Below are 11,458 nucleotides of genomic sequence, written 5' to 3'. Positions count from 1 at the left end.
AGAATATTTCAGTTTGTAGTGATACATTGTTCATACTTTAGCATGTTTTACATTCATATTTTGCATTCATAACTAACAGGAGATTACCGCGACGACCATGTTTTCTCCCTCTACTTCATGATACCGTTCTTCTTCACCACATTAGCACTTTTTTACCACAACTGGTGAGTTTATCCTTTTTCCCAGAGCAGTTATATGAAAATGTTGATGGATGTGGTAATCCCATGCAGCTGTAATCTCTTTGTTTGAAACCCGTTTTGCAACAGGTATCCCTCCTCTGTGTTTGTGGGAGACACTTTCTGCTACTTTGCCGGGATGACCTTTGCTGTAGTTGGAATCTTGGGACACTTCAGCAAAACAATGCTGCTTTTCTTCATTCCTCAAGTGGTTAACTTTGTCTACTCTTTGCCTCAACTTTTTCACATTATCCCCTGTCCCAGGCACCGACTCCCCAGGTAAAATAATGACTATAAACTCATTTTGTTGTTTCCAGTAATTATTTATGCTTATTTAATCTTCAATTTTTCTGTTTAACTGTTTATTTCATCAACTACGATTAACAAATGTGAAGACTAAATCCAGACACGGGCAAACTGGGGATGAGCTACTCAAAATTCAAAATAAAAGACCTCTCAAAATTGGGGCACATCATTCTGAAGGTAAAGTTCTCCTTCCGCATATTACTTTTTGAATATCCTGTTAGTGTTGTGGTAGAGATGCACGCAACTAGTTTTTTTTGGCAAGTTGTCCTCAAAGCAACAACATGGACATAAAATAATTGAGAAAATGGATGGGAATATTACTGCTAATTGCTTTGGATGACTAAGCAGATTGTTTCTGCTCTACTTCACTCACAAAGGCATTGTCGGTTATTTGGTTTTCACGTAATACACATTTGCTTGTACGCTGTGTGCACATTTTGCACATCATAGCAAAGATAAAGTATGGCATCCAACTACTGAATCCCCACAAGAAGTAGCATTTTATATTTATTCATGAAAATCGGATAAAACCAATCTAATAAAACCTTAAATGATAACAAAGAGCAGTTTTTGGCTTTATGTAACCGTCTCAGAATTAGATGAAGTTGTCATTATGCTTCACTTAATTATCAACACTTGAAAAAACAGAAATATCTTATTAAACATTATATATAGTGATATGTTATATCAGTTATACATATGCATGATAGAGGCCTGTGGTAACACTGTTGCTGGGTTCACTGGTTAATAAAAGTAATGGCTCTGGTCCCCAACAGGTTGCAGAATTGTTTAAGCTGCTGGAGGTGCGACGCGGCCAGGAAGGAGATGACGATTTTATTGAGTGCAACAACATGACATTAATAAATCTGGTTCTGAAACTACTGGGACCCATCCATGAGAGAACTCTCACTGCCATCATGCTCATGATACAGGTATACAAAGCATCTGCTGAATCTGAATATGATCAAAAAGTGTCAGTTATTTAGTAATGTTCGCTTTGCTGGTTATTTCTATGTTTTTAACGCAGGTAATGGGCAGTGTTGTGGCTTTTGGAATCCGTTACCATCTGGTGCGCCTCTTCTACGACGTCTAAACGGCTCTCAAGGACAGAGTTGAGGAAGCCGACTGAGAAAACCTCATAATCTTATGGAACTATTTTATGAGCTTGTTGTCCATCAGCTGTTTAATAGACCCCCATTGCCTCACTATTCTTTTTCTGCCTCTGGCTCAAGCTACAAAAAAAGACCCAGTGTAATGTTAAAAAACTGGATAATTTAAATGGCGAATGGTCTGACATCAACAGCAGGACTGAGTTTCAGCTGTGAGGCAGGAACTGCAAACTGGTCTTTGAATCTTAAGCATCCATCATTAAAGTTTATTTTTGTACTTCTTTTTCAGTGAGAAGAGTGAGTTTTCCTCAATGCACTAAATCTCTTTGGCTAAAGGTCTTCTAAATTTGTTACAATTTGAAATTAGATTTGTGAATGCCTAAATAAAAAAAAAAAAATGTATGTAAAACAAAAGGTAACTTATTGATATAATGGTGCATTACATGGGTCTGTTGTTGACCCAGAAAGAGCTCAGACAGAATCGATTCAGTCCCTCTCGCATGAATACTAATCCATGCAGGTGAGAATGTAAAGATCTTTTTTGTTCGTTTTTTTCTTGTACCTAAAAATAACATCACACAGAATGGTCATGTTGATTTGACAGAAAAGGAGGCTATAATCAACCTAAGAGCTGTCAGGGAATTGGGTGGGAAAGGGTAACTAGAGGGGAATCAGAGATGGTAGTGTTTGGATCATTACAAAGGTGGGTGAAGGGTGTCCTGACCATTAAGAATGAGTTCAGCAGACCTTGTGAACACAGGTGGCTTTGGACTCTTCTTACAGAATGTAACTACAGGTGAGACACTGTTCTTGAGATTAAGTGTAAAAATTGTTAAATAAATTTTGAAATTATCTAAATGCAGTTGTGCTGTTGAGATTATTTGTACCAAGTGCGAGGTCATTCATACTTATGGACAAATGTAAAGGTGCTACAGTCACAAGCTTTTTCTTATAGTGGGTAAATAATTTGTGTCCAATGAGTCAATTTCAAGAAACCTCTGAAGATGTTCCAAATAAATTGGATACAATCTCATAAATTCATATTGAACTGACATCTCAAAAGGGAGATCTTACCTGAATTTTATTTTATTTTGTATGTTATTTAATTTGTAACAGCTTCTTAATTTATTGTCTGTGACTATATGGGGGGAAAAAAATGAGAAAAATCTAAAATAATTTACGCTACATTGCACAGCATCCTATTTTATGAATAAAACTTTATGTTTAAGCCAAAAAATATTTCAAATAAAATATTCCATATTTGAGCTCTGGAAAACATTTCAGCATAATTTTATGTTATCAATAATTAATATAGTAAAGTGATAAATAAATGGGTTTAAAATGTGCGTCAGAGGGAATACGTCACGGAACTCTTTATTTACGTTTTGTTTCAAGGGGGACATTATAGTACAGGCAACGCGCGTTCTGGTGAATAATAATCAACAAGTTTGATGTTATCCTCCAAGCAGTACGTGTTATTTTACCAGTGTATCAAACATCTTACGAAGTTTGTAGGCAGTCCGGTATATTTTGTTCATCCAGGTGGAGTTCAGGACGTCCTCTGAGACACGTACATGCCCCGTTTAGCTAGCTAGCGCCCAGCAGATGAGAGATAACGACTGTATGTGTTGTCTGAAAGTAAAATACACCTCATTTAGTAAATTCTGGCTCTGAAAGATGCCTCCAAACAGACGTGTACAAAAGAAAACACTTAAATTAGAGTGTGAATGGGGTCAGTGTCAAGAGTCGTTCAGCCAAATGGAAAACTTTTGCAAACACGCAGAAGACCATATGACTGGTTTGAACATGGAGGACGACGAAGAGGCAGAAGGTGAGTTCAGGTCTACTTTGTCATTGTTTCTACAAAATGTCAGGTAGTAATTTGTTTCAAAGCCTCTGCAGCTAGATGTGTAAAGTCTATTCTTTTTGGTGAATGAGACACTGGGCACTTGGTGCTGATGAGGAAAAGGAGTGGCGCCTATTGATTCATTGTCTTTGCTTTTGTGTTGAAGGGGAGCAAAACTGTCTGTGGAGAGACTGTGGTTTCTGCTCTGTGGAGGGGTCTGCAGAGCTAAGACGGCACCTGCTCTTTCACTGTTACCACACTAAGCTAAAGCAGTTGGGCCAGCAGGTCCTTGATGCACAGCCAGATCTTGGCAGCTGCTCCATCGCCTACAACAGCCGCAACATCATCCCTGAAATTCCAGACAATTTCATCTGCCTTTGGGATGAATGTGAGGTAAGCCTGGTGCTCACTGTCAGAATAGATAATTTGGTGATCTACCTTTTGCAGTTTCCTACAACTAAAAATATATCTTGTTTTTTTTCCTTCTGTTGTTGATGTCAAAGCAACCACCATATGAAAACCCAGAGTGGTTCTACCGCCATGTGGAGATGCATAGTTTGTCTATAGACATACCAACGGGAGACTGTGAGATTCCAATACGCTGTGGATGGAAAGGTATTTAACATCTCAAGATCAGAGAGCAAAAAATGACAATAACAAAGGCATCTTTTTTTTTTTTTAAAGGAAGTACATAAAATATTGAATTGTTGAGTCTTAAGTTCTGTCTGTCATTCTGAAGACTGTGAAGCCACTGCCAAAGGGCGTCCTAAGTTGCGGGAGCACCTACGCAGCCACACCCAGGAGAAGGTGGTGGCATGTCCAGGCTGTGGGGGGATGTATGCCAATAACACTAAATTCTTCGACCACATAATACGACAGAGCGCGATGGATGGTAAACTATGTTAAAATAACAGGAATGCAAAAAGACTGCAACTTCTGCAAATTCAAACATAAAAACAAGCTGTTTTTGTCTTTATGTATTTGTTTGTATTAGGCCAGAGATTCCAGTGTTCCCACTGCTCCAAACGTTTTGCAACAGAAAGGCTGCTGAGAGATCACATGAGGACCCATGGTTGGTTTAATCTCCATCGTTGCTGTATAACACATATTTCCACAGGATCTGGGTGACCTTAAGCCTATTTGTCTCATTGTTCTTGATGTGTACTGGGAACATTTAGTTGCAATTTTCCATGAATATTTAAAGTATCTTAAATAAACGATTGAAAAGAATGTATTTTTTGCTTTAAGTTCTTTTTAATAACTTACTGAATGTTACAGTAGCACCTGATGTTTGGATCAGCTCGCCAGAAAAGGTTTTTGCTTTTTCGAGCAAGTGTGTGAAAATTACACAAATGCATGATGTTACTTTTAGTTGTCCGTGTGATTAACTTTGTTTTAAGTGTGTAGAAGAATTGACTCTTCATTATTAGCAGATATATAGTTTTGTGTAATCCTAACAATTGTTTGTTTGTTTTATGTTTAAACAGTGAGTCATTACAAATGCCCGCTGTGTGACATGACGTGCCCGTCACCTTCTTCACTACGCAGTCACATCAAGTTCCGCCACAGTAATGAGAAACCGTACAGCTGTGAATACTGTGAATACAGGTATAACATGTTCCGTGGCTTTAGCAGTAAAAGCCTGCATGAATCACACACTGAAGTTTTCTGTATTTGCAGCTGTAAGAATCTAGCTGACCTTCGTAAACACCTGGACACCCACAGCAGTGATCCAGCATTCCATTGCAATGTTCCTGGGTGTGGCTTCACCTCTCGTACTCTTGGCACCATGAAGATTCATCACAAAAAAGAGCATGAGGTGACCCTTAAAACAGGCCAACTAGAGCGCTCATTTAATGCTGATAAATGACATAAAAATAAAATAATATGAGGTAAAACATATAAAAGTAACAGATTAATGGTATAAAAATTTTAAAAAAGCAAAAACATTTGCTGTGCCACACAAAGTAAAGCATTTACTGGAACATAAATGTTTTAATTCTTTTTTTTTTGTGTATTATTTATTGCATTGAAATATGGGGAGCAACATGTAAAACATGCATTATTTAAGTTTTCATTTAGCAGTTTTCAGTTACCGAGTCCATTATTTGCAAAGTTACAGTGATTTAAATTCCAACAATCCAGTTTAGGGGCGGGCAACTCTGATCCTCTAGGCCCACAGTCCTGCAAATGTTCATAGTTTCCCTGCTGCAACACACCTGTTGATTCAGTCTGTGTATCAGGTGTGCTGCAGCAGGAAAAGTCTGAACATTTGCAGGACCGTGGCCCGAGAGGACCGGGCTTACAACTATATCAGGGATGTGCAAGTCCGGTACTCAAAGGCCACAGTCCTGCATTGAGTTAGAGTTAGGAGTTTCCCTGCTGCAACAAACCTGACTCAAATCAATGGGCAATTAGCAGACTTGTACAGAGTTTGATGTCAAGCTCTGCACACGTCTGCTAATTAAGTCTGATGTGTGTCAGGCGTGTTGCAACAGGGAAACTCCCACACTTGTAGGACTGTAGCTCGTTGCCCACCCCTGACATGAAGGATGTGAGAGAAAAAAAAAACCAAGAAGAAAAACCCTTTAAAAAAAAAAAAAAAAAACAAGACTCAGAACAAAAGTGTTTAGAGTGATGCGTTTCTGTGTTTTGAGTTAGTTATTGGAATGATCTAGATTAGGAAACGAAAGAAACAGCGTGACATATTGTGTTTTTTTAAAAGTTATTTTATGATAAATATAACATGAAAATCCATTGGATTTGTGCTGATGTGACAACTGTAAAAGTTAAAGTATAAAAAGAAAGTATCTGTTGGGAATTAGTGGGATCTTGGATTGCAGCTGTTTTTTGGGTTTTTTTTTTTTGTTTTGTTTTGCTTTTAGTTTTGATATCGTTACATGTCTTAATGAATGATTTGTGTGAGAGGGTCAGATTGTATATGATTTTTCTTTCTGCTCTTCATTTAATTGTTTGGTATTCATGTTTGTATTTATTATTTGAAAAATAATTTTCTATTTTTTAAAAAGAACTCATTTAAAAAAAGTTACATATTTATAGTTCTGATATATAAATTTTTTTGTCATTAGGGAACTTTTCTAGCTCGCTACAAATGCCATGTGTGTGGCCAGTGTTTCACCCGCGGCAACAGCCTCACTGTCCATCTGCACAAAAAGCATCAATTTAAATGGCCCTCCGGACACCCCAGGTTCAGGTAAACCCTCCTTTTATGTAAAATACAGGAACCATTGATATTGATTTCTTCCACTGATGGAATTTTATCACCTTGTCAGGTACAAAGAACACGAAGATGGTTTCATGCGACTGCAGCTAATTCGTTATGAGAGTGTGGAACTGACAGAGCAGCTGATGAGGGAAAGACAAAAGAGGCAAGTGGATGATGACGATGATGATAGTGATCAACCTGAGGGTGAGGAGCTGGAGGAAGAATGCGCAGCAGCTGCTTCTTCAGATGTTCAGGTAGAACTGAAAGGGGTGCTTCTGGAGGAGCAGAGGACTGAGGCGCTGACTGTGAACACTGAGGAAGGTGATCAGGAAGACGGCGTGCTCTATGTCCTCACAGGAGGTTTATCACAAGCAGGAGAAGACCCCGTCATACTGCAACTCCAGGGTGGCGTTCAGCAACAAGGAATGCAGGTGGACAGACCAAATGTGTGAATCAGGAAGTTCTCCAATCAGCTACACAGTTTTTCATATATTTGGTTCATGTATTGAGATACTTGTGGAACTTTTTTAGCTTTTATTGAGCATTTAACCATAAGCCTATGTTAGGTAATAAAACTGTTTTTGTGAATTTAATTTGCTAATGATTTTCCCATTAGCCAGTATTTTTAGAATATTTTCTCCATTGTGATCTGAGATGTACCGCAAACGAGTCCAGCATTACTCAGTTTCAGAAATACTTCAGCTATAACCTTTAAATCTTAAGCATAGAATCACAAGAAGGGAGTGAATTTAAACATTGTTAAAGCAAATGTATGGAGTCCAGCTATGAAGACTCTTCTCACCCGCTTGGGAAGTTATGCTCAGTTGAGAAATTAAATAAACTTTTTGAAGTTTTTCTCTTTCTAAGATAGTGGTATGATTTTTTTTTTTTCTTTTGGGAGATGTTGTATATTGAAAAGTAAATGTAGTTTTCTTCAACAATGTTAAAATACTTCAGACTAGTTTATGCGCTTATAATTTGGGCAAGTCTACATACAAAAGAAGCCCTACACTCTGATGTATGGGATTTATGTTTTGTAACTAGTGAGCTCATGCGCATGACACAAGAATATTCGCTAACCTGCACAATGGCGCCCTCTGCTGGTTGAAAACGCTCCACTGCAGCTCTGTAGTAATCAATGTCACGACAGAACTAGTGATTATTCTTGCTGTTTTCACATTATATGTGATTTACTTGAAATCATTTCACTTGGGACAAATAAAAACAGTAGATTTAATTGCAAGCAACTACAAAAAAAACCTGACACATCTTAGACAAAAACTTTTAATTCTTTGTAAGCTGCTGAAAATATGAGCTGTAAAAACCATCACACCACTGAGCCTTCTCAGAACTTGATACTGGGATGATATATTGTCCTCATCCCCTGTTTTGTGCTCTGATCCTTTTTTAAATCCTTATCAAGTGACTTAATTCATGACAAAGCTTTGTGAAAGCCTTGAGACCAGTCACAGCATGACACAGTACAGCATTAGCTGGGTAGAAGATTATGCAGCGCTCAGAGCTTAGTTTAAGTGTTCTTCCAATGCACTGCTTCCTCATTCCTCATCCAATGCACTTCTCGTGGGAACGTTTCATCTGGCTTCATTCTGTTGATTTCATGTTGTCGAGGGTAATGTTGGTGATCACGGCTTACATGCAATTGCACATTTTCTGCAAAGAGTAATGGCATCAGAAGATGGGTGCGGTGCCATGACGTTGAATGTGGTGCTGCTGCTCTTGTTTGGGTCCTTCCAGAGAGGGATTTCTCAGTTGCCTGAGTGGAATTCAGAGCTGGAAGTTAGTGGTAAGAACTCTTCTTCACAGTACAATCCTGTTTTGGCTCATGATTTATGCCCAATACATTGTGAAAGCCATTAGTATAGATTCAAACTAGAATAACTATCTTTTTGACAGAGATTATATTTAAGAAATGTCTGCATATGTTATAGACTGTATCTGCTTCTAGAGGAAATGAAAGCAAGGATGTATTTTAATGCAGGTGAAACAGAATGGATTCCCCCATCGGAGTCCGATGACAACACTTACTGGTCTGGATCAGCACCTATTTGCATTGGAGGCTGTAAAGCTCAGCACCAGGAGCTGATTAGAGATCGCTGTGGAAACTCTAGCTGCTGCTGGATTGGCCACAAGTCTTTGTGCAGAGGTAAATTTAGATGGACCTGCTCATACAGAGAAACTCTGGTCACTACTGTAACAAAGCTTAATGCCATGCTTTGCCTTCTCTTTCCTTTATGTGCCAGTGAACTGTGGGAAGCCTGATGTGGACTATAACGGAGTAGTGCATGGTAATGACTGGTGGGTGGGCTCTGTGGTGAGGTACACCTGTCGCTCTGGCTTCATGCTAGTTGGAAACCCTATTAGATCATGCCAAGCTAATGGCCTCTGGACTCCAAAACCCATCTGCCTCCGTGAGTAAACACTGATCTCAATGGGGGAAAAAAAGCTTTTACGGCATTTTAACCCTTTGCTCCCTTGCTTGTTTAGGGATGTGTCAGAGGGGACGCATTGAAATCAGCGAGAGGGAACTGAATGGGACCTGCAACTCCACTTGCACATTTAAGAGCTACTTCGGCCCACCCAAACAAGGTTGCAGTCGGATAGACAACTGTAAGAAGAAAGAGACCGGCTGGAAGCGGTTCTTCGCACAGTGTGCACCTTGCATTTGTGACTGTGCTTTATCATGTGGTGAGTAGCTTTCCCGCCAAACTGTCAGGCTTTGTGATTGGCAAATTAGACAATATTGCGCTGAACATAAATTTAGTTATGATTATTTGAAAACTATTTTATTTTTTTTATAGCATCTGCAGGATGAAAGACAAAAAAAGATGCCTACACTGCAGAGAGACTTCAGACAAAGATGAAACAGACTGTTTCTCCTTCCTTTATCAACAGGACAAATTGGTAAAGAAAAAACTGTTTTTTAGGACATAAACTTCAGCTGTCCAGCCCACTCAAGCCAACATCTACCCACTGATTTCTAGTGTATTTATTCTGTATAAATTGTACGTACTATAGTTGATGTCAGAGGCAGAGGCTCAAATATTTGTTCGTCAATAGCTGTGGAATTATTGAGTAAATGTGATCTATGGAGATAAGGGTCACAAAAAAGAGGAATTAAAGGAATTTTAATATTAATATTCTACTAGCAATTTATGTCTGGAAATACTTGTGTCTTAGAGAAAAGAAGAGAAGGTCAGGAGACTGAAACAGAAAAGTGAAATCAGAGTAAGTAGGATCTCAGCTTCACTGCTCCTTTCAGTCCATCTGTCCAGAAAGGAGCTGAAACCTTAATCTTGTTACAAAGAGCGAATCTCTGTTTAGGGATCAGAGTGTTGTAGACTTCATCAACAAACACTGGGAATAGATTCTGTTGTATGTTTACTGTTTTATTGGTTGTTGAGAAAAATGTTTCTCTTTTTTGTAAAGTAAAATATTTATTTTTTTATATAATTTTCTATTGTAGACTAATTTAATCCATTTTGATTGATGTTTGTGCATTTAAAGAATTAAATGAACAAAAATACCACTGGCGTGTCTGATGCGTACAGTTTAATCACCAAAGTTCAGCACTTTTACAGATTATTATTAACAACATTCACTTAGAAAAAAAGTTATAAAATAACATTTTACATGCAACATAACAAGTGTTAATCTTTGATTATTTGTAGGCATACCAAGAGGAGAGAGATATTGGTTGCATTTTGGGATATGACATTGATTGTGATAACCACTAGATGTCGCTGTTGTACGTCTGTGTACTTCCAACAACATATAATCCACTTAAATTAATATTAGAGGAAAAATTAAGCTTGATTCTTCTTCACACCTGATAAGAGTTGTTGCTGATCACTCGTTATCATTGGGGGTCCACTTACTGAACCTCAGGATGATGTGCTCATCTGCTTTAGGTATGTAGCAGCCAATTCCTGTGATAAGAGGACATGAGATGCTGATCTTTGTGTTTGTACTTTCTGAACCGTTCTTGTCTCCAGAAGCCAAAGAAGTGTGTATTACTTCTATAATAAACATACTATAATTGTGCAGTAATCCTGCTTGAGCCATATCTAAAAAGTAGATGTACAACAATCAAACAAATTGATAATCATCACTAAACAACAAGCTGAAGCATCAAGTGAAAGGAAAAATCAATTTACTTGCCTCATTAGAACTCATTAAGTCTGCCTCAGATATTTTGTGCTGTAACTCTGGGGAAGATACTCACCCACATTCAGTCTGGTGTACTCTCCAGAGCTTTCAGTTAGGAGCTCCCAGTACGTGTTCTCATTCTCGTCTCCAGCAACTCCATTCACACTCTCCAGAAAAGGACCAAAGTCTGGGTCCTCCGTCACTGTGAACCTGGCAACACAGAGTTAGGCCATCTATTTCTAGGAGTGTGTTTAAGAGCAAAAATGGGTCATTATCTGTAAAAAAAAAAAAAAAAAAAAAAAAAAAACACAAAAAAACCTCTCTCCTATTAGAATATAAAATGACATGAAGGAATGTTGTGTGGGATCTTACTTAAAGTCTTGTTCTGTTTCCTGCAGTCTCCTCAGAACTCCCAGCAGCACACCCCCCTCCACCACATGGCTGGAATAAGACTCAGGAGTCATGTTGGACAAGTCATTCTCCACAGACAGTCTGACCGGCAGAATGGCTGGACCTGCATATAGAGTTATATTAATTCATTGCTTGATTCACACAGTGTAAATATATTCCCATAAATGTACCTTTTTTTGTGAGAGCTCCTTGTGTAAGCAACAAAAGAAGACCGACA

The 11,458-nt window shown here is 38.4% G+C and overlaps 2 protein-coding genes across 2 annotated transcripts in view; both read left to right on the top strand.

Moving 5' to 3' along the window:
• The window catches only part of dpagt1 (dolichyl-phosphate (UDP-N-acetylglucosamine) N-acetylglucosaminephosphotransferase 1 (GlcNAc-1-P transferase)), a 3,839-nt gene extending 1,539 nt beyond the window's left edge, over positions 1-2,300 (top strand). The window contains exons 5-9 of the mRNA XM_079248222.1: positions 80-164; positions 267-455; positions 572-659; positions 1,259-1,414; positions 1,510-2,300. Of these exons, the coding sequence (XP_079104348.1) occupies positions 80-164; positions 267-455; positions 572-659; positions 1,259-1,414; positions 1,510-1,575 (584 nt within the window). The 3' untranslated portion in view covers positions 1,576-2,300. The remainder of the gene's footprint in view (positions 1-79; positions 165-266; positions 456-571; positions 660-1,258; positions 1,415-1,509) is intronic.
• Positions 2,301-3,004: 704 nt separating this feature from the next.
• On the top strand, positions 3,005-7,463 carry hinfp (histone H4 transcription factor). Its single transcript, XM_079248152.1, has 9 exons — positions 3,005-3,422; positions 3,604-3,830; positions 3,941-4,052; positions 4,177-4,329; positions 4,432-4,509; positions 4,925-5,045; positions 5,118-5,256; positions 6,527-6,651; positions 6,731-7,463. The coding sequence occupies exons 1-9, from the start codon at positions 3,269-3,271 to the stop codon at positions 7,113-7,115; spliced, it is 1,494 nt and encodes a 497-aa protein (XP_079104278.1). The 5' UTR covers positions 3,005-3,268; the 3' UTR covers positions 7,116-7,463.
• The last annotated feature ends 3,995 nt before the right edge of the window (positions 7,464-11,458 follow it).

Source organism: Telmatherina bonti, assembly GCF_933228915.1.
Source record: "Telmatherina bonti genome assembly, chromosome: 10".
NCBI classification, from domain to species: domain Eukaryota; kingdom Metazoa; phylum Chordata; class Actinopteri; order Atheriniformes; family Telmatherinidae; genus Telmatherina; species Telmatherina bonti.
This window is presented reverse-complemented; position numbering and strand designations above follow the sequence as displayed.